This window comes from Protopterus annectens, chromosome 8.part0 (genome assembly GCF_019279795.1).
Source record: "Protopterus annectens isolate FY-2018-M chromosome 8.part0, PAN1.0, whole genome shotgun sequence".
NCBI lineage: Eukaryota > Metazoa > Chordata > Ceratodontiformes > Protopteridae > Protopterus > Protopterus annectens.
Genome location: NC_056741.1, coordinates 1,265,741,832 through 1,265,766,006, shown reverse-complemented (window position 1 = coordinate 1,265,766,006; position 24,175 = coordinate 1,265,741,832). Strand labels below are relative to the sequence as shown.

Below are 24,175 nucleotides of genomic sequence, written 5' to 3'. Positions count from 1 at the left end.
GATTAAAGTTAATGAAATTAGTATCGTTTCATTCTTTGATGTCATCCAAAAGTGATCTTCGCAGCACCCACAATGTGCCCAGTAAAGACTCCTGCAGTTCATATGGAGTTACATGTATTAGTACATGCATGTAATGTGAAGTAAGGAACTGTACCAGTTGTAAAAGGTTTAACTTTATAATGTTGTTAAGAGATCTTAATACTTAACATGCTTGTTCAAACCTGGTTTACCTGCCTGCTCGCAATTTCAGCTGCCACTGTAATTCTGTTTAATTTCCCCCCAAGTCCGCAGTTAAAATTCTTACCTCTCTCTCATCCATAACAACCTGGTCCAAAACATTAAAAATAAATTACTTAAAAGTATTGTATGTAATGCTGTGTTTATATAGTGCATGTTTGTTTTTGTTTTTAATTGCATATGCATACTCCTGTCCTGTATCCTGTCTGAAAGCTTCCTGCTGGTCTTTGTAACATAAAGCTCCTGCAGGATGAGCATGTAGCAATAGAGCCCACATTAGTTGCATTGCATTTAAAATGGCCAGGAGCTTCGTATGACATTCCAGTGTGCAGCAAAAAGATTTATACTGCTACAAACAAACCTACACATTGGCCAGTCATTGCAAGTATATGTACCTTTGTGTTTACTAGTGCACAAACCTTTTTTCATTGGAGAACTTGTTTCAACAAGTTGTGTAATAGCACATCTCTTGTTAACAAAAAGAGGTAGCTACTCAATCTTCCAGTCAGCTCTCTGTTACCCAAAATAATTTTCCATTTTTTAAATCCCTTTAGTTGTATCATAGTCAGCTTTTGGTGCAGTAACAAAAGCCCAATTATATATTTTTTTAAATTGCTTTGTTACTGGAGACTTCTGTACTTGGGTGATATGTGAAGGAATGAAAATGTGATGAGCTTGCATCATGTGTCAGTTGAAAGAATGTTAGTGCCCATGTGTATATTTGTCAAAGGCAGCAGGACCGTAGACACCTGTGCATGGTCTTCTACTGGTATTAGTCCATCCTCTCTCAACTTAAATAGCTGCCTTATATGAAGGGGCTGCCGTGTAAGCCCAGGTATGGAAGGTCCTACTGGATACTTTTTGCAATGGGTCAGTGAACCCTTTTGGAACGAAGGGGATGCATGAGAAAATAAATGCTCTCTCCTCAGCATAAATGTTTTGAACCTGCAAAGATCTAGGGCATAATTCTTTAGGCTCTGCCACACACTGAGCTTCCCTCCTACCAGCAAATGGTCCTTCATCCTCCCTCTAGATATCAAAAAAGAAGTACTTTTGTTCAGGAAAGTGTGATACTGTTTCCTTCACTTCTTCAACCACTGTGTCAAGATTAACAGAAAAAAAAGTATCTTTAAAAGAGTTTTTTTAAATGCAGTTTTGTAATTAGTGTTTCATTGATGCACCATCTTTGGAATGATGTCCTCAGATTTAGGGAAAAATGAAGAGGGTTTTTTGAAGAGCAGAAGACATCTTTTCAATGCTGAACCACAATCCAGTGAAGACAATAACCAGTGAACTATTATGTGGTTATGAAAAGTTGATATGGAAGGTTCCTTGGAAAGCAGTCAGTCAACAATTGAAACTTGTATCTAGACTTAGGCATTGTGCTAAACACATGAAGTTGCATGAGGAGGATTCTAGTGAGGTCATAAAAGAGCAATGTGACTTGAAGACATTTTAGCAAAGAGTGGTTGATGTTTAAATAAATCCTTGGAAATAAGTAACCAAATAGTCTACACAGAACATAAGTTGATTGCACTGGAAAAAGTAATGTGGAAACATTTGCATTTGAGTGGAGTCTTAGAAGGAGAAGGACTTGACTGTTCGGATTTGTGAAATGGTGTAGTGGTCTGCTTTGTTACAAGATCATGGAGCATTAAAATAGCTAAAAGAGTCGCATCATCTGTGGCAAGCCGGGTTCTTGGTAGATAAAGTAAGATCCTGGTTCAGTATGCGATTTGATATAAGAACAAGCAGGCACTATTGCAGCTTTGATAACCTGATTGAAAAAAAATAGTTGAAGACCAGTGATTGTGGTTTAGGACTACTTACAGACTATCAGCAGCAATGAAGTACAATCTCCATTTGCCATAAAGGCATGTTGAAGATGCAAGTTAAGATACAAATTATATAATTTTCTTTTTTTTTTTCTAACTGGGATGCAGCTGTTCCCTTCAGCTCAACTAGTCATGGATAGGCTACAGGAGCTGCCACAATCACTGGATTATACGTGCAGGGAATCTGTGTCTGTAGAATGGGATGAAATTAATGACTGAATATTGCTCAGTTAGGAGAGGAGTAGAAACAATAGACTGATCAAGGGGAAAACAAGACCGTTCTTGAGTATGTGATGAGAAGAGAGATGTGGCTTCGCTATATGAAGGGATTTTGAACATTGGAGAAAACATAATAATGGTGTAGTATAGTGAACGGACAGCTGCAAAGTTGAGACCAAGTGCCTTTAAATGTCTTTTGGCCTCACCTGAACTTTTTTGGTAAGTAACCACCCAATAAATGTTTGTACTCGTGCAGTGAGAGTTAGCAAAGGGGATGAAATGGGTAATTGCATTTATTGAAATTGTGACTTTGCAGAAGCTGCATATATCAACTGAATCCTACTGTAAATCTGTGATGATGAAAGACTGCCAAGCCCAACAAATTCAGCTGTATATCTCCCTGTGCTGATTAATACAAATATTCTCATGAAAGAAATGTCATCATTTTGTAAATATTGTGATTAACACTGACACTGTGCACATTTTGTAATTCTTTGCATCAGTTTACTTCTTTAAATGTGTTGATTCTTTATGTAGCTCCTGTAGCACTTGCATGTTGTATACTGTTGTTTGAGCTCAGGTTGTGGCTGAGAAGTCCAGTTCCAAACTGCAGTAAATTAAATAAAATAAACAAATGAAGGAGTTCTTGGAGCAAGCAAGCAATTTAAAAGATTTCATAAGGGTCTGATGCTCAGGAAGGGACTAAAGCTTTTATTTGCTAACTATTCACGATGATGTGAACTCACTGGATGTTTATCATTGCAGTGGCATTCCTATTTTTGAAAATCTGTTTTATGGATGTCCTGTTGCAGATTTTTTTTCCTGATGAGTGAACCAGAGTATATTACTGATATAGAAATAATAATGTTATACATGTTTAACATGTGGTAACTGACTCCTTTTAAGATTAAGCAGAATCAGCAATTTAAAAACATTATACTGGAAGTGATGTTCAGAGGAACACTGATATTTGGATATTTCATGAAGACTTGAACTCATTAAATTATTCTACATAAATTACTTTTGACAATGTTATTACTATTTTTGAATTTCATTATTTTTTTGTAGATGCTCTGTTATAATTCTTTTCTGTGATAAGTGGCATATAATGTTCTTTTTCTTCTTCTTTCGGCTTTTCCCAGTTAGGGGTCGCCACAGCGGAACTCCGGTCAGCTAATGACTGGCAGTAGATTTTTACAGTGCCGAGGTGCCAGCTCAAAGCCCAGCCTTCAACGAAGGCACGCCCATTCTACACATGTCTTTCGAACGCCACTCAACTGCAGGGAGGACATGCAGACTCCACACAGAAGGAGCTCCAGCCAAGAATCAAACGGGAGAACCTCTTGCTGTGAGGCAACAACGTTACCGCTGCACCACTGCGGCTTTATGTTGCTAATATAGAGATATTAATGTTTAGAATGTTCTTATACTTAATGTGAATGGCTACTGTTATAGGTTCGTAGGTAAGTACTAGGCTAGCTGCCCTTGTGGACCATTTTAAGCCCAGCCAACTTCCCTTTTTGTGCTTGAAATAACCTGTCCTATTTGGTTATAGATTGGCCTTACCCCATCCCATGGTCGATAATTATGCATTACCCATAATGAGAATAGCTGGGATCATACCATAGATAATTTGAGGGGACCCATGCATGAGATAAAGCATTTCGGAGCTACATCTGTCAGTAGTACTGGGGTAAATTTTCTGTTTCCCATCCGTAGATCTAAGTTGTGCTTGAAAATGGACAGGATAAACTTTGTTTTATGTGGATGGAGAGTCTATTCCACAGCAGCAAGAGTTAATTAAGTCTGTTGTATAATTCTTGCATCTGTAAATATCTGTGTTTTACAGCATATTGTTCTGTAAATACATTTTTTTCATTTCTTATGTGATCCTTTTCACTCAGCCTGTGTCTGAAATGGTCCATTGAAAGCAGTACACTATCCCAGTAAACTAATATAAATAAAATGAATAAAAAAAAGAGCATTTTTCTGTCTTATAATTGAATGCGTACCCATGTTATTATGGAATATGTGATGTTAATACAAATGTATTAAAAAGAGACTGGGTGTTCACTGAATAAGAAACACAAAGCTTTTCCTCATTTCAAGATGTGAACTTGGTAAAGAAATTTAAATGATTGTTCTTAATGACAATGTAGTGCATTCAGCACTGTGATTACGCTCTGATATTGGAAAAAGACAAACCAGTTAAGTGCCAAAGTGATGCTCTACCTGACCATAACAAATTCTAAGCACCCTTTACTTAAGTCGTTCAGGCTGGATCTAGCACTCAGCAATATAATCTGCCTGAGCCCACCAGCAAATGAGCAGCAGCAGAACAAAAAAAAGATGTTTCTGCCTGCTGTCCATACCGGTAACATGTTTCTGAGTGCCTGTAGTAAACTTGAGAAGTGGCTAGAATCTCAGGATGTGTTAGCAAGCATTTTCTGAAGCATACACACCCTGAAACTCAAATGTATAGCATTATTTAGCGACTTTGATCCTCGATGGTTTGTCCGAAAACAATGGATCTTGTAAGGAACAGACCAAAACTGTGGATCAGTAGTTTGGACTTTCTACGAAAATCGGGACTGTTGAGAGGCATGGAGGTGAGTGTAAACGTATTGGAGTGCATTGCACTGCCTTTCAGAGTCCACTGTGTTTTTATGGCTTTGAGTGCCAGCACAGCATGTAGTAATCTTTTTTTCCTTCTGTGATTAGTACTACATGGAGCAGATAAAGCTCCATGCAGTACAAAGAATTATGATCAGGTCACCAATCATAACTTTTAATTGTGTTCTCGGCATGGATGCCAAGATTCCTGCCACATATTTACCATTACTGTCTTTTTCCCTCTTCTGTCATTATTGGACACCTTATTTTGCATGGCTGTCATCATTTTCTTATTTTTAAATTCTCCTTGTTTACAGTTTAAGCCAAACCCATTAATCTAGATGTAAAAATAAGATAGTGTCTTAATTTTACTAATTAGTCCATTTATGCATCCCCACCCTGGCAGCACAAGATCACATCATAATGACATTAAGCTTACTTTTGTCCAGCCTTTCTTCTTTTGTTATACTGTAAAGCCTGTATTTATTACAACCAGAAAAGTGCTTATTTACTTTAATACCTTAAACACATACAGCAGTCACTGAAAAGACTATCCTCACATTTAAAATACCCTTGAATGAACACTACATGAAACTGCTTTACTACATATAACATGCAGTTTATATCATGCAATATTTCATACAAATATTAATAAGAACAAAAGTTGTTTTACTTGCATTTACTTTTCCCCCTCTGTTTCCATCTAAACATTAATGACATAAAGTGTGATCTATGCTTTACAGTTCACCAACATGTTTAACAAAATCAACAAAAATCTTGTCTTTCTCTGCTACTTTTCTTGCAAAGCCATATTTCACAAATGTGATTTGATGCTTTATAGTCTCCCATTTATTTACTAATTTCAGTGGTGCTATTCTTCCTGACATGGCCGGCCTTAGGCATAGGCCAACTAGGTGGCCACCTAGGGCGCCGGTCTAGCAGGGGCACTTTTCCAGTATTTATTTGGTGTAGGTAGATCAGGATGGGGGCACCAGGTAATGAGTTCGGGGGTGCCGTGGAGCCCTTTTGCCTAGGGCACCAGTTGACCTAGGGCTGCTCCTGCTTCGTGATCATCTCAACTTCCCAACAGCAGACTCTGGTTCAAATCTAAGGTACTCCTGATTCTTGTAGTCAACTCCTATGTTTTCACCCCCACCAAGCATTTTATTTTGGAGCATTGTACTGTAAAACGTTTCACTGGTAAAGTCTCTGTGAATCTTACTGACAGTGGAATGAGAAGCAGAATTGCCATCTGCTTACTGGCTTGCTTTTTGTTGGGTAAACCTTTCCTCCTTAGCCTACTCTGCATCAAAAAATGACTGATCCTCCAGGGAAAAAAAAAAAAAGACTCTGAAAGCTGGATACAGCAACTAGAATCTCACACCGCCCTCTCCACATTCCCTGGTAGCTGGGATAAATTTGCTTCTCTTTGTGTAGTGTACAGCGAATAATCATTTTCGTATAGACAACGACCAGACAAACAGTTGAAGAATAACAAAAATACAGTCACCTATTAGACAAGCCCTGCTAAACACCAGTTTGTAGAACCACGGATACAGTACAGTACGGCCAGCACCAATAAAAGACGAACTTGCAAAGAAATAGACTTTGTAGCTTCAAAACCTTAACGCCAAATTTATTGGAAGTAAAAGAAGCGTTTTCACTGAAACCACAGCTTCAGCTTCATCAGAGATAACAAAAACCCGCCAAACCAGGTTTAAATACATACGTCATAGCTCATTCAAATACAGTCATTAAAGTGCCATACTCATTAAAACAAAGCAGTAAATGATGATGCTTACAAATACATTAAATCAAACTCCTAAACAAATTAAGAACTATTATTAATTTTAAAAACAAATTATTAAATTATTAAATAACACTATACAATTATTTCTCTTATGAATAGGTGCAGCCCTTCACAACCCATCTATTTTTCACATAAGAGATAATAAAAACCTCCTCATAAAATGTTAATTAAATATACGTATCATTATTAAATGCTTAGAATAAACCTAATATTATTAATTAACTTTAATGTCGTTCTGTCAGACTAAATTTGTTTAGACCTTAAAAAATGCAAAATTAAACTTACAAAGTTATTACAAAATCCAGAAAGAGTTAAGTACCCTTATAAATTCTTTGTTCAGGTCTTTTTCAGTAAAACATATCTGAACTGAATTTTACTAGTACTATCACTCGACAACATGAGGAAAGGTGATGGAAAAAATAATTTTTAAAACAACTACTACCATTTTACGGCAATTTCAATTATTAACACTATAACCTATAAAGGTAATGGCCTTATTTTATTCAAACAAAGGGTCAATAACCGATTCCAAGAACCACGTTTTGTGAAGTTATTTAGTTTTAACAAAAATAGTAATTATCATAAAGTACAAGCCCCTTACTTGAAAATTAACGTTTGTAACTTCTTAGTCTCAAAATACAGGCAATATTGCAATGCTCATTTAGGCCAGGATATGAGAAAGCATCAAGTCTCAGCTGCCATTCTAATTCTTTATTCTCAAGAATAAGGGATATTGGGCCACCTCTTCCAGTATTTAATATTTGGTCAATTGCAATAAATTCAAAACCATGCCCCGGATTTTTTGTAATATGTTTCGCTAGGGCGTTATCATTGTTTTGCTTCCTTATAGCATAGCCATGTTCGTAGACTCTATCCCTAAATCTTCTGTCGGATTTTCCTATATAGAATGCTGGACAACAGCTACACAAAGCCAGATAGATGATAGATCTTGACTCACAATTTAATTTATGGTTGATTCTAAATTGCCTCCCTCTAATGCAAAAGACACTAGTTGTTCTCATGAGGTGGCAATAATTACAATGTCCACACTGAAAAGATCCTTTCGTCTTGGTAGTTGAAGGGGGTGTACATTCTAAGCATTTAATAATGATACGTATATTTAATTAACATTTTATGAGGAGGTTTTTATTATCTCTTATGTGAAAAATAGATGGGTTGTGAAGGGCTGCACCTATTCATAAGAGAAATAATTGTATAGTGTTATTTAATAATTTAATAATTTGTTTTTAAAATTAATAATAGTTCTTAATTTGTTTAGGAGTTTGATTTAATGTATTTGTAAGCATCATCATTTACTGCTTTGTTTTAATGAGTATGGCACTTTAATGACTGTATTTGAATGAGCTATGACGTATGTATTTAAACCTGGTTTGGCGGGTTTTTGTTATCTCTGATGAAGCTGAAGCTGTGGTTTCAGTGAAAACGCTTCTTTTACTTCCAATAAATTTGGCGTTAAGGTTTTGAAGCTACAAAGTCTATTTCTTTGCAAGTTCGTCTTTTATTGGTGCTGGCCGTACTGTACTGTATCCGTGGTTCTACAAACTGGTGTTTAGCAGGGCTTGTCTAATAGGTGACTGTATTTTTGTTATTCTTCAACTGTTTGTCTGGTCGTTGTCTATACTAGTATGTCGCAAGACAGTTCACCTAGTCTTGCAAGCCCAGCGTTATTTAATACTGGAAACAACATTAGTAACGAAGAACAAAATGATTTAACAGCCCTTATTAGGGCTTTAACAACAAGGATGGACAAAATAACTGATAAGCTTGAAGCTCTCGATCAATGTATTAAGGCTGCACCGAAGGCGAATGGTGTTTTGACGAGCAGTACTAACCCGACAACGAAAACTGGTTCTACCGGAGTCCCGTTTACCATGACGAACTTTGAAATTGAAAGCCCTGATATTAGCATTCCAGCAGGGCAGAGATGGCACAATCAAGAAAGTGCCTTGGTCACACAAACTGGTACACTGGCTGGGAACGGGTTACAAACAACTTTCACTGAGAGAAATAACTCGGTCCCTTTGCCTATGCCTCCAGGGGCTACGAGAGTTCAGAATTTTGGGCTGTGGATCCATAACACCGACAACCTGGTTTTTGGTAACCAGATTGATAATGCAGCGATTAATACCAGAACAAAAGCAGTAAGTGAAACTCCTATTAATAACTTATTGAGAGACTTTGATATTAAATTATTAAAACTGAAAAAGCTACAACTTGAAGTAGCTTATTTCCACCAATGCATTAAAGAAAAAATGGTTCCAAAGGGCTTGCGATCTAATTTCTGCCCAACTAGTTTGTTCACTAACAATGATTTCCTCAAAGAACTGGGACAACTTTTTGACAATCAAGGGATCCAACTGCTAGAGCTTCTTATTAAATTCTATAACATGGAAATTACTAAACTGATGGAAGAAGTGAACATGTTAGATGAGAAACTTAAAACAAACCTTGAATTTGAAAGATTTAAATTTGATTATTCTAGAATTTTTACAAGTATTGATGGGGTTATAGAAAAATTCAAGGCCACTAAAAATAAGAAGCTAGGTAGAGATAGGCTGAGTTATACTAACAACTCAGCTTATCCTAAGTTGAAAGTGAACTCTTTCCGACAAGACACTGACCACCTAAATGAGGGGGAAAATGATGAAGACCACCTCCCGATATCTGAAGGAGACGCACAAGGTACAGAAGGTCCTAGTTCTAATGATAATTTTGCAAGTAGAGCAACCGAACAAAAAAATGGAAGGAAAACATACAACACCAGGAGTAATAACTCTAATAAAGGGGGTAGACAAAATGTAATGGACAATACAGACCATTTTTTAGGGCAAAGGACAGCCCGACAGAATCAGAAGAGGGATTGGAACAACAGACATTGACTCCAATGACTGAATTTGTTACAAATGAAGTAAATGATTTAAATATTTTGCTTAACCAGAAAGGTGATTTTAAAGTTTATAATTTTTCTTCATTTCAGGTTAACCCCTGTCTGGTGGAATTACTAGCTTATGGTAATACATTTGTTCCTACTTCAAGTTGTGATCTGGTTAGGACCATTATTGACCTTAAATGTTTTGTAAGGAGGTTAAACTTAAAACTACTGTTTAATAATCAGGAGATAAATAATGAGGTAGGCCTTAAACTTGCGAGCACATACAATCCACCTTTGCATAATGGTTTATTGTTTTTTGAGAAAGTATGTGAATTGGATTTGAGGCATCTAAAATCGAATACTTTCAGAAAGCAAGGTAACTTTAAGAATGCTTCTGAGGAACAACTGGTGGAGTTGGATATGTTATGTAAAGCACCAGTAAGGGTCATAAAGCCAGATAAGGGTGGCGGCGTAACAATTTTTGATAAGTGTCATTATGACAATATCATGGAAACCATACTCGAAGGACCGGCGTACTCGGCTTCGTCTTTAAACGAGGTTAATACTTCACATATGAGGAACAGGGGATATTTTAGAGACCTGTTTTTGAATGGTGATATTGACATAGATACCTACAATTATATAGATATCAAAATGCCAAAAACACCGGTAATTTTTGGGATTCCCAAAATCCATAAAGATGTAAGGAATCCTCCCTTTCGAGCACTGATAGACAGCCGTTTGTCCCTTACATACCCATGTGCACAATTAGTAGAGGTCATTCTTTCTAAATATCTCAAAGAAGCACCTTACATCTGTAAGGATTCTTGGACCTTCCTGGAAAAGATTAAAGATGTGGAATTTAATAACGCAGTTAATTTCTTAACTATAGACGTAGTAGACCTATACACATCTATACCCCATCTAGAGGCAGTTGAATGGATTTCCCTCACATTAACAGAATTCAAAGCCACTAAAAAAGAAATTAATGTAGTCACCCAGTTATTGGATATAATTTTATCATCCAACTACTTTGCTTTTAATGGCAAATATTTTTTGCAGAAACAAGGGGTAGCAATGGGGTCCCCTTGTGGGGCCAGTGTGGCGAACTTGTTCATGGCACACTGGGAGAAGAACAATATATTTGACAACCCTGTAATGGAAGAAAAAGTAAAATTTTACACTAGGTATTTGGATGATATTTTTATTCTGTTTGAGGGGGGCAAAGATGACGCTATGAAGTTTGTTTCCTTGATTAATGATACTACAACTTTTTTAAGGTTTTCATCAAAATTTTCTGAGAAGGAAATTGATTTTTTGGACATTAAATTGAGCAAGGATCCAATAAAAGGTGAATACTTTTCAAGGATCTACAGAAAACCTACTTACTGCAACTCACTACTACATTTTAAAAGTTGTCATCCTTATAGGCAAAAGAAAGCTATAATTAAGGGTCAGTTGATCCGAGCGTCGAGGATATGTAGTACTGAGTTGCTTTTTCAGAAAGAATGTGGTTCCTTGAAAAGTATGTTCATTAATAGGGATTATCCGTTACAACTGTTTGAGGAATTATTCCAGGAGGTAAATAGTAAAAGGGCATTGGGATTTTACCCCCCACTTTTGCCTGAAAAACAAGGATTACCATTATTTGTCAATTCAATGTCAGATTTAGGTACAGGGATGAATAGTATAATACATAGTAATGGTATAAATACAACTGAGCAACGGAATCCTATATGTAACAAATATGAATGTAGTTTTATCACTACTTTCAACACTGACTCAAAGTCCATACAGTTCATTTTATATAAGAATTGGTATTTTATTACCAACAACTACCAACTTCTAGAAAGGCTAGGAAATAAACCAAGGGTGACTTATAGAAGAGGGAATAATCTGAAAGTTTTATTACAGAGGTACTGTACACCCCCTTCAACTACCAAGACGAAAGGATCTTTTCAGTGTGGACATTGTAATTATTGCCACCTCGTGAGAACAACTAGTGTCTTTTGCATTAGAGGGAGGCAATTTAGAATCAACCATAAATTAAATTGTGAGTCAAGATCTATCATCTATCTGGCTTTGTGTAGCTGTTGTCCAGCATTTTATATAGGAAAATCCGACAGAAAATTGAGGGATAGAGTCTACGAACATGGCTATGCTATAAGGAAGCAAAACAATGATAACGCCCTAGCGAAACATATTACAAAAAATCCGGGGCATAGTTTTGAATTTATTGCAATTGACCAAATATTAAATACTGGAAGAGGTGGCCCAATATCCCTTATTCTTGAGAATAAAGAATTAGAATGGCAGCTGAGACTTGATGCTTTCTCATATCCTGGCCTAAATGAGCATTGCAATATTGCCTGTATTTTGAGACTAAGAAGTTACAAACGTTAATTTTCAAGTAAGGGGCTTGTACTTTATGATAATTACTATTTTTGTTAAAACTAAATAACTTCACAAAACGTGGTTCTTGGAATCGGTTATTGACCCTTTGTTTGAATAAAATAAGGCCATCACCTTTATAGGTTATAGTGTTAATAATTGAAATTGCCGTAAAATGGTAGTAGTTGTTTTAAAAATTATTTTTTCCATCACCTTTCCTCATGTTGTTGAGTGATAGTACTAGTAAAATTCAGTTCAGATATGTTTTACTGAAAAAGACCTGAACAAAGAATTTATAAGGGTACTTAACTCTTTCTGGATTTTGTAATAACTTTGTAAGTTTAATTTTGCATTTTTTAAGGTCTAAACAAATTTAGTCTGACAGAACGACATTAAAGTTAATTAATAATATTAGGTTTATTCTAAGCATTTAATAATGATACGTATATTTAATTAACATTTTATGAGGAGGTTTTTATTATCTCTTATGTGAAAAATAGATGGGTTGTGAAGGGCTGCACCTATTCATAAGAGAAATAATTGTATAGTGTTATTTAATAATTTAATAATTTGTTTTTAAAATTAATAATAGTTCTTAATTTGTTTAGGAGTTTGATTTAATGTATTTGTAAGCATCATCATTTACTGCTTTGTTTTAATGAGTATGGCACTTTAATGACTGTATTTGAATGAGCTATGACGTATGTATTTAAACCTGGTTTGGCGGGTTTTTGTTATCTCTGATGAAGCTGAAGCTGTGGTTTCAGTGAAAACGCTTCTTTTACTTCCAATAAATTTGGCGTTAAGGTTTTGAAGCTACAAAGTCTATTTCTTTGCAAGTTCGTCTTTTATTGGTGCTGGCCGTACTGTACTGTATCCGTGGTTCTACAAACTGGTGTTTAGCAGGGCTTGTCTAATAGGTGACTGTATTTTCGAATAATCATTTTCAACAAACACTCTTTTGTCTCCAATTTTTAATACTTTGTCTTTCTGTCAGTTTTGTCAAAATCAGCTTTCTACTAATACAATTACATCTTCACTAATGTAGGTCTTGGCTGCTTTCTCATGGCCAGGTTTGGAGCATGCACGCACAGTACCCTTTCCGTTAACAAATCCTTCTGTGGAGCACCAGTCCTGTTGCTTATTTGTGTTTTAATAAAATTAAAGTGTGTTTCTTCCCGATTCTGTGGTAAAGCAGAAAATGTCACTTGTTTCTGCACCCTCTATCTTCTAATTCTTCTATTTTTTGAAACAGTCGTTCTTGAGAAGCCTCATACCCAGCCAACATTTTCTTCATTTCAGACTCAAATTTTTGCAGTTTTATCAGTTCATCTGAAAACCAGGTTAAAGCTTCTATTTTTTCCAGACTTTTGTTATTTGAGTTGATATATTCCTTCAATGTTGCAATTTATTTTTATCACATCTGAGTACATTTGATTTATTTTTTGCTCCAAACTACTGGAAGTCATCTCTTGAACCAGAATTGAAAGCTTGAATTGCTTTTTGCTGAACAGCTGCAGAATCCTTCCCATATAGTGTTTTCTCTTCACCTTTTCTGGTTGATGATCTTTCATGTTTTCCAGATTTCTTCTGTGCTGGTATCCAAACAGTATACTTACTCGTCAGTAAATGAATGTTACCCCCCAAAAAACAGGTTTCATAGCTCTCCTTTTTCTCAGTTTCTGTTTTCACACTGGGAGAGCTGAAGTTAACCTGTTGAACAGTGGGCAGCCATCTTGGATGTCATCATTTGGGTGATGCTTTTGGTCTTTGGAAACCAGGATCCCCTCATTTGAGTTTTATGCATTTTATGGTCCATTATATAATATAGAGAAGTGAATGCGGTCAGTGGTGCTTTCATTTTTTCCTGTAAATTTTAACCTTAATTGCAAAAACTGGAAAAGAAATGCAGAGAGGCATAACTAGAAAGATTAAGTAGCAAACAGAACAATGTGTGTAGGCCACTTTGCATATTTTAGTTTCTCTACCTTAGAATGCTAGTTAACTGTAGTTGTAGACATCTTTTTTGTGCCATTTCTTGGAAGCTCTTGATGTGCATGTTTCATAGATTCACCTTGATCCTTCCTTTCTTTCTGTATTTTAGGACTGTATGGTCATTCAGCTGTGTATCATGAGGGGACAGATGCTGTGTATGTCTTTGGAGGCTATCGTTTTCATGTGGAATTAGTGTCTGCTTCCCCAGAGCTGTACAGCTTGCATTACCCCAACCTGACCTGGAGCTTGTTAGCCCCTTCCCAGGGAAGAAAGGTAAGTGTTTATTATTTAAGTAAGCAAAGACATGGAAAGTATTGGTTGTACAAGTCTTTTCTTTGGGGGGTGACATCAGCAGCATAGAAGAGGTGCAGATAGTTCTCTAAAGCATTACCAAACAGGCATTTAACAGCTGTTAATAACTTTTCCACAACTCATGACTTTTTGGTAACCAGTCTAGAGTAGGGTACCATATGGGGACATTACCAAGGACACCAACAGACCTTGCTGCAGCACTGTACTGTGAATGACTTCACCTATACGAAAGCTAAGGACATCAAATGCAAATAAAAACTAAAAATGGGTCACACAGCATTCTCAAAATCAAACATGTCTCTTCTCCAAAACCAACTATTTGAAACCTTCTAGTTAAGAGCAAAAAAAAATAAAAACTTATGGTTATAAAAACATATGGTTCAGCACTTTCAGCCCTTCATACAATCGAGACTTCTTCAAAACCATATTGAACAACAGATAATATGTTTAAATAACTTTTCAAACCAGTCACATGTTGACCCACATCCAGTGTAGACAAAGAAATCATTAAGCATGTTATGACTTTAACAGTTTACACACACACACACACACACACATATATATATATATATATATATATATATATATATATATATATATATATATACACACATACACACACACACACACACACACACACGTGTGTGGGTGTGTATGTATGTGTGTGTGTATATATATATATATATATATATATATATATATATATATACACACACACATACACACACGTGTGGTGTGTGTGTGTATATATATATATATATATATATATATATATATGTATATCTGTCTATACGTGTGTATATATATATATATATATATATATATATCTGTCTATATATAAATATATATATATATATATATATATATATATATATATATATATATATATTATATACACACACACATAGACACGTATGTGTGTGTATAAATATATATATGTATGTATGTCTGTGTGTGTATATGTTTGTCTTTTCGGCTTTTCCCGGTTAGGGGTCGCCACAGCGGAACTCCAGTCCGCTAGTGATTGGCAGTAGATTTTTATGGTGCCGAGTTGTCAGCCCGATGCCCAACCTTCAGCAAAGGCACTCCCATTCACGCATGTCTTTCGGAGGCCACTTGACCGCGGGGAGGACATGCAGACTCCACACAGAAGGCACTCCAGCCGAGAATCGAACAGGAGAACCCTCTTGCTGTGAGGCAACAACGCTACCGGTGTACCACCGCGGCTTATGTGTGTATATGTATATATATATATATATATATGTATGTATGTAGAGCACACTGTGCCTAGCAGAATCATAAAGGGAATCAGAGTGGATAGACCTCTAAATTCACAAAAAGATGAAAAAGGCCAAATTATTTAAATGTTGCTAGACTTTAATTTAAGAATCAAGGTAATGGACATGTAGTCATTGAGTCCCAAACCATGTGTGGCCCCCATGTGTCATTGCAAAATTAATTTTTTGTTCAAGTTTGGTATCCCAGGGGTCCACCCCTAAGGTCTTGAGCTACCACCTCCAACATAGCAAACACAAACGTAGGGGTCAAGCAATTAAGGGTGTATTTATAGAGGGCTTTATATGAATTGTGTCTGGAAGTTGTGTGCACATGCTTGTATATCCTCTTCCTAAATTGTGTTTCAGTCTTACCCACATAAAATTTAGAACAAGTTTTATAGATAGCTATATATACTAGCCCCTTGGTGTTAAAATTCCCATAACTTCTTTTGTATGGGATCGTTTCAGCTATATACTCTTGTTCCAACACATAGGGGCATTGGTTACATGCCCACATTTGTGTGTACCTCCCTTATTTGGATTTCTACCTGGAGGGGAATGTTCTTAAATATATTTCCAATTTAATCCTGTTTTAAAAACAAAGTTTGGTTACTCCCCAGAACCTTTGAAATCTCATCATTTAGTTTACTTGTGTTCCAGTTGTTAACTACTTTGCCCTAAATCAAATTAGAACAAGTGTTAAGTATCACTACCATAAAGTTGGTAAAATTCTTGTTGGGTAACCTGTTGGTAGCCACCTCTCTTGTTTCAGTACTGGGATCACACCCAAGAGGTGTTTGTAGTTAGTCCTTTCACTATGTATTTTTTAATTTCATCTAATAAAGTGGAAGGACAATTTATATCCACAAACATTTTAGGTATCCGTTCCACTTCAGCCAAGAATGTGTTGAAATCAGAACACATCCTTGCCATTCTTACAAGTTGTTCCTTACAAATATTCTTTATACAAAAATGGGGGTGCCAACTTCTGAAATCTAAACAACAATTAGAAAATGAAGGCTTCCTAAACATTTTTGACCCAAAATGTCCATTATAATTCTACATCTAAATCAACACTATCCATAAAATGTGTGTTGGCGAATCTTAAAAAAGATGTGTTATTGATGTAAGTGACAAAATCAGAAGGGGAGATATGCATGTTATTCCAAAAATATATATATATATATATATATATATATATATATATATCATGCAAAAACGAGACACACATGTGCCAGTGTTTCTGGTGTTCTGTCCCGAACACAAATGTTTTCTCCCAACTATGCATTACAAAATTTGCGTATATGGGTGCATAGTTAGCACCCATAGCCCCACACTTGACATGATGAAAAAATTCTCCTTCAAAAAAGATGTTAGAAAGTATCAAGTCCATAGCTTCCATAATAAAATTGACCATACCTCCAATCAAGTCAGTCAATTCCAATATGGATAGATAGAACAATTGTAACCCAGTGCTGTAGTGGATACAAGTAAATAAATTAGTAACGTCTGTAGTTCAAAAACTACAGTTTATTTAAAAAACTGAGGTTGAACTTTCGTGAGAAAATCCCAGGAGTTTTTTAGTATGTAGATAAGAGTGCTCCTTTCAGTGTTCTGTCCACAAAAAACACTAAAGGATATGTTTTAGAACATTTAGCTGACAAAGTCAATCTGTAAGGTGGTGATAGGACTTTCTTATGCACCTTGGGCATCCCAAAAATGACCGGGATAGTTGGATGAATGCTGGACATCAGAAAGAACAAAATGACTAATGCATTGAACAGACTTGCAGGAAAATACACACAAGTTTGGGTCTGTAGTGATAGAACAGATATTGAAGGATGCCCAGGGCTTTTTTTTTTTTTTTTAAATTAATGAACATCTAGACAAAAGTGAATTGAAATGGCAATTGAAACTAAATGCCACTAGTTTTCCAGGGCTGAATGAGTCATGCTCAATCAATTCAGTTTTAAAATTGAAATATTATAATGCTTAGTATTTTGGAGGTAGCAATTTAAGATCTTAGGGGTGGTCCCTGGAATACTAAACTTGAACAAAAAGAATTTAGCAGATGTTCATCGTGTTTCACTGTTGCAGTCATTACACTTGGGTTATACTGCTGGCAGGTGACCCGTAGTTGACCCGAGTTCCAAAGTCTTGGTCCGGCGTCGGTTGCTGTCGCCTCTTCCCTGACGTCAGTGCGCCAGGGGTATAAAAGTTGCAACCGACTCCATTTTCTTCAGTCTTTCTTGCCACGCGGTGCCCGAAGCAAAAGCAGTTCGCAAGTGCCGGTCGGCTGACTCCTGAGATTTTCAAAATTGAGTTTCAGAACCGAAGTCTTCAGTAAAGCTAAGTACCCCGTTGGGGAAACTTTTTCTTGCTCCAGACTGATGTCAGTAAAAGTTAATAATTGTATTTCTTGTGGGAAGCAAATACCTCATAAGGACTTTCACTCTTACTGTATTCCTTGCCTAGGCCCTGACCACGACGTCGCTAGTTGTCAGTTTTGTGCTAGATTCAATAAACGCACTATTAAACGTCGGTTTGATTTTGCTTTGCTTTATTTTGGCCGAAAATTTAATTACATAATGCTGTCGGAACAACCGACGACCGGAATCTATAAAAAATGCAAAGACAAAGAAAAAGACAGTCATCCCAGGTCCAAAACCGACGACGAAGCCTCTTCTAGGCCAGTCACCGGTTCTCAGTGAGGCGCTTTCGCAGCCCCTGACACCCGCTACTGACAGCCATGTGGAGACACCGCAGCCTGTGGAAACTCAAGGTATTGGGCCTATGGAAACTATTCCCTCAGATGGGTCCAGAGCCGCTGAGCAGGCATTGGCTTCTGAGGGTGTTTTCAGACCTTCACAGCTTACAATTAAGCCCTCTTCAGCAACAAAGGCAAAATCAAAAACACCATTAAAGACAAGGAAACAAGTACAGTATTCTCCAAAACAGTCATCCATGCCAAAGAAACAGATGCTTAAAATGGCCGAAGACCTACTTACTCTAATCAGGGGTTCCCATCCCCCTCCTGACAAAAGGCCTAGGCAAGACACTGATTATGATTCCTCTGACCAGGTTTCTATTTCCTCTGACTCCTCTTCTGATCAGGGATAATCTCTCCCTCCTTATGAGGACTCTGATGGAGAAGAGTCCATACCTTCTGCCTCTCCGCCTGAAGTTTATTCTTTTGGGGAAACCCTGCACACCATGAGGGATCATTTCCATTGGGAGAGCTAGGATTATTCAGAATCCAAGAAAAGGCACAGAGACTTCCTGTTATTGCCCCAGCACAGCCCCTGGCTATACCCCCTGTGCTTGATGTTTTTTCTGAATCCAGTATGTCTCCTGATTCTTTACCCCCTACACCAGTCAAACCAGACAGGTACCACAGAGTCCCTGAATCTCATAAATTTCTTTACAAAAACCCTGCTACAGACCCAGAAACAATTTCTCAGGGTCCAAAAGGGGTTAAGGCTTCCACTGCTAAAAATCCTGTCCCCTCATAGGGATTCCAGAGCTCTGGACAGATGGGGGGAAAAGGTTTACACTTCTGCAACTTTAGCTGTAAGAGCTTTAAACTGTCAGTTTCTCGTGCTTAAATACCAACAGTACCTCATGTCATTGTTAAAACAGAAAATGGTTTCAAATACAGAAGGTCCTGACAGTAAGGAATTGCAGGATTTATTGCATGCAGTTGAACGAGTGGGAAAGCATACTCTGCAATGTGGTTTTGATTCTTTAGAGGCTTCTTGAAGAGCCGCAGTGACAGGCTCTGTTATTCGTAGGCATGCTTGGTTGAAAGAACAAAGTTTACCTGACTATGTTAAAGTAAAACTATTGGATGCTCCATTACAGCATGATACTTTGTTTGGTGTTAAGGCAGAAGAGGTGTTAAAGAAAATGGAGGATGAAGCAAAGTCAATGCAGACAGTGAAAGATTTCTTACAGGTTCAACCACCTAGATTTAGCAGAAACTGGCCTTCAAAAATTTGGTCCTTTCCAGTGTCAGACAGGCCACAAAGAGGCCAAGAGGCAGATCTCAGCCCCAAGGCTCCGACCGACCTAAGCAATGGGGTGCTTCAGCCCCCAAAGGAGGGGAAGACAAATCATAACCTTATAGGAAACAGTCCCAATGACTTCCCTCTGCAAATGCCAAGCACTTGCCTTTTAACAGCTCCCCTAGGGGGAAAGCTAGCACTTTTCTCAAAAAATTGGCACATGATCACCCAGGACCAATGAGTGCTGAATATTGTTTCTCAGGTTACAGGTTCCACTTCCACACGCTTCCAAAACCAAAAGGTATGCCAGACCTGCCACAAAACCAATGGGCAGAGGCACAAAAACAGATTGCTGTTCTTATGGACATGGGAGCTTTTCAAAAAGTTCCACAGCAAGAACAGGGACAAGGATTTTACTCAAGACTTTTCTTAGTACCAAGAAAGGACAAAGCCTGGAGACCAATACTGGACCTGTCAATCCTAAACACTTTCCTGGATGTTCCAAAATTCAAAATGTTAACACTTCTTCAGCTTCTGCCCATGCTGGGCAAGAAGGCTTGGCTAGTTACTTTGGACCTCAAGGAGACATACCTGCATGTTCCAATCAGACAATCTTGCAGAAGTACCTTTGATTCATAGCAGGCTCAATGCATTACCAATTCTCTGCACTGCCCTTTGGCTTATCTACTGCGCCCAGGGTCTTCACAAAATGCCTGGCACCAGTAATTGCATTTTGCAGACAAAAAGGAATTCAGATATACCCATACTTGGACGACTGTGTTATTCAAGCAGAGAGCAAGGACATTCTTCTAAAGCATCTGGCATTTGTAAAAAGATTGCTAATTTGCCTAGTGTACACAGTAAACGAAAAGAAATCAAAACTAGTGCCCTCACAAGAGATAATATTCCTGGGTACAAGCTTAAATACAACTGCCCAGATGACTTATCTCACGCCAGACAAACAAAAGCAACTGACTCATTATTTTCAAATGATGGCAACAAAAACCCAGCTCCCTGCAAGAAAAATTATGCAGGCCCTGGGCTTCATGGCATCCTGCATTCTACTAATTCCATATGCAAAACTGCATATGAGGAAACTACAATGGTATCTAAAAAGTGTTTGGACTCAGCATTGTCACAGACTGGAGACAATCATTACTTTAATTCCCTGCGTACAACAGGAGTTTCATGGTGGGCCCAGGCTTGTCACCACAACAAGGGACAGCCTTTCACTTTACCCACAGCCAGGCAGACAATAACAACAGATGCTTCGGATTATGCTTGGGGTGCACATATGGAAGGAAAATGCATTCAGGGCACGTGGCCCAAGGAACAATTGCATCTTCACATCAATCAAAAAGAGATGCTAGCTGTACAGAATGCCGTGACAGCTTTAAAGGATCTGCTACATCTAGGACAACTATTAATAAGGACGGACAATACCACAGATGTTCATCATGTTACACTGCTGCAGTCATCACACTTGGGTTATCCTGCCGTCAGGCGGTCCCGCAGACTGCCCGAGTTCCAAAGTCTTGGTCCGGCGTCGGTTGCTGTTGCTTTTTCCCTGACGTCAGTGTGCCAGGGGTATATAAGATGCAGCCGACACCGTTTTCTTCAGTCTTTCTTGCCACGCAGTGCCCGATGCAAAAGCAGCTCGCAAGTGCCGGTTGGCCGACTCCTGAGATTTTCATTCCGAATCCAGAACCGAAGACTTCTACAAAGCTAAGTACCCCATTGGGGAAACTTTTTCTTGCCTCAGACTGATGTCAGTAAAAGTTAATAATTGTATTTCTTGTGGGAAGCAAATACCTCATAAGGATTTCCATTCCTGTTGTATCCCATGCCTAGGCCCAGACCACAACGTCACTGGTTGTCGGCTTTGTGCTAGGTTTAACAAGCGCACTATTAAATGTCGGTTTGATTTTGCCCGACATTTTTTTGGCAGAAAATTCGGTTACACCATGCCGTCGGAACAACCCACAACTGGAATACACAAAAAGCGCCAAAACAAGGACAGGCATCCGAGGCCCAAAACTGATGACGAAGCCTCTTCTAGGCCAGTTGCCGGTTCTCCGGTTTTCAGCGGGGTGCCTTCGCAGCCCCTGACGACCGCTTCTTTGGAACCACAGGCTGCCTCTGACTCCCACGTGGAGATGGCTGGGCCTTCGGATTCTCCAGACTTGAGACCTACCGAGACTAACCCTTCTGAGGGCTCTGGAGTAGCTGGACAACCCGCAGCTTCAGAGGGTGTTTTCAGGCCTACTCAGTTAACCATTAAATCTTCTGCTAAATCTAAAACAAAGAAACAACTCCAGCATTCACTAGGACAGGTCTCCATGCCTAAGAAACAGATGCTCAAAATGGCCGAAGATCTGATTACTCTGATCAGGGGGTCCCACCCTCCTCCTGATAAAAGGCCTAGACAGGATGCAGACTATGACTCATCCAACCAGGTGTCCATTTCCTCAGATTCATCCTCAGACCAAGGATACTCTTTACCCCCTTATGAGAATTCTGATGCTGAGGAATCCATTCCTTCAGCCTCTCTACCAGAGGACTACTCCTTTGGGGAAACCTTACATACCATGCAGAAGCATTTCCATTGGGAGGGCCAGGATTACTCAGAATCCAAGAAAAGGCTCAGAGATTTCCTTTTATTACCTCAACACAGACCCCTTGCTATTCCACCAGTGTTAGATATTGTGGATGATGTGTATGCTGAATCCAGCTTAAATCCTGATTCTTTAACTCCAGCTCCAGTTAAGCCAGACAGATATTACAGAGTCCCTGACTCTCACAAATTCCTTTATAAAAGCCCTGTTGCTGACCCTGAAACTATTTCCCAGGGTCCCAAAGGTGTAAAGGCCTCTACATCAAAAAATCCAGTCCCCTCTGACAGAGATTCCAGGGCATTAGACAGATGGGGAAAGAAAGTATACACATCTGCAACTTTAGCAAAAATAGCACTAAATTGCCAGTTTCACATGCTTAAATATCAGCAATATTTGATGTCTCAGTTGAAACAAAAAATGCTTCCAAATTCAGATCTTCCTAACTATAAGGAAATGCAGGATTTATTGCATGCAGCTGAACAAGTGGGAAAACATACTTTGCAATGTGGTTTTGATTCCTTAGAGGCCTCCTGTAGAGCAGCAGTTACAGGGTCCGTCATTAGACGACATGCTTGGTTAAAAGAACAGACCTTACCAGATCATGTTAAAGTAAAATTATTGGATGCACCCTTGCAGCAGGATGTTTTATTTGGAGTTAAGGCAGAAGAGGTATTAAAGAAAATGGAGGATAAAGCAAAATGTATGCAAACAGTGAAGGATTTCTTACAGGTTCAGCCTCCTCGATTTAGCAGAAATTGGCCAACAAAGAATTGGTCCTTTCCAGTTTCAGACAGACCTCAAAGGGGCAGATACAGACGTCCAAGAGGCAGAGGTCAACCACAAGGTACTTACAGGCCTCGACAATGGGGTGCTTTAACCCAGAAAGAAGGGGAAGACAGGCCTCAACCTTATAAAAAACAGACCCAATGACTTCCCACTACATCTCTCTCTTGGCAGCCCCCTTGGGGGGAAAACTGACACTTTTCAGTCACAATTGGCAATTTATCACCAAAGACAAATGGGTTCTCAATATTGTGTCTCAAGGTTACAGGTTCCACTTTCACACTCTGCCAAGGTTAAAAGGAATGCCAAATCTGTCTCCAAATCAATGGGCATAGGCTCAAAGGCAAATTACAGCACTCATGGACATGAAAGCTATTCAAAAGGTACCAATACAGGAGCAAGGACAAGGATTTTACTGAAGACTCTTTCTGGTTCCCAGAAAGGACAAAGCCTGGAGGCCCATTCTGGATCTTTCTTCTCTAAATACTTACCTGGATGTTCCAAAATTCAAAATGTTGACACTACAGCAGCTTCTTCCCATGCTGGGCAAGAAAGCTTGGCTCGTAACATTGGACCTCAAGGAGACATACCTGCATGTCCCTATCAGACAAAATTGCAGAAGATACCTCAGATTCTTAACAGGTTCAATGCACTACCAATTCTCTGCACAGCCCTTTGGCTTATCTACTGCGCCCAGAGTCTTTACAAAATGCCTGGCACCAGTAATTTCATTTTGCAAACAAAAAGGAATTCAAATTTACCCATATTTGGACGACTGCCTTATTCAAGCAGAGAGCAAAGACATTCGTCTAAAGCATCTGGCGTTTGTAAAAAGACTGCTAATTTGCCTAGGGTACACAGTAAACGAAAAGAAATCAAAACTTGTGCCCTCACAAGAGATAATATTCCTGGGTGCCAGCTTAAATACAACGGCCCAGATGGCTTATCTCACGCTAGACAAGCAAGGACATCTGACTCAATATTTCCAATTGATGGCAACAAAGACTCAACTCCCTGCAATAAAAATTCTGCAGGCCTTGGGTTACATGGCATCTTGCATACTACTATATCCATATGCAAAACTGCATATGAGGAAACTACAATGGTACCTAAAGAGTGTCTGACCTCAATACTGTCACAGTTTGGAAACAGTAATGCCACTTATTTCTTGCCTTCCAACAGGAGTTTCGA

At 38.3% G+C, this 24,175-nt stretch overlaps 1 protein-coding gene across 1 annotated transcript in view; it reads left to right on the top strand.

Moving 5' to 3' along the window:
- The window catches only part of MEGF8 (multiple EGF like domains 8), a 1,779,602-nt gene that overhangs the window by 1,060,258 nt on the left and 695,169 nt on the right, over window positions 1–24,175 (top strand). The window contains exon 28 of the mRNA XM_044079419.1: window positions 14,103–14,266. Within this exon, the coding sequence (XP_043935354.1) occupies window positions 14,103–14,266 (164 nt within the window). The remainder of the gene's footprint in view (window positions 1–14,102; window positions 14,267–24,175) is intronic.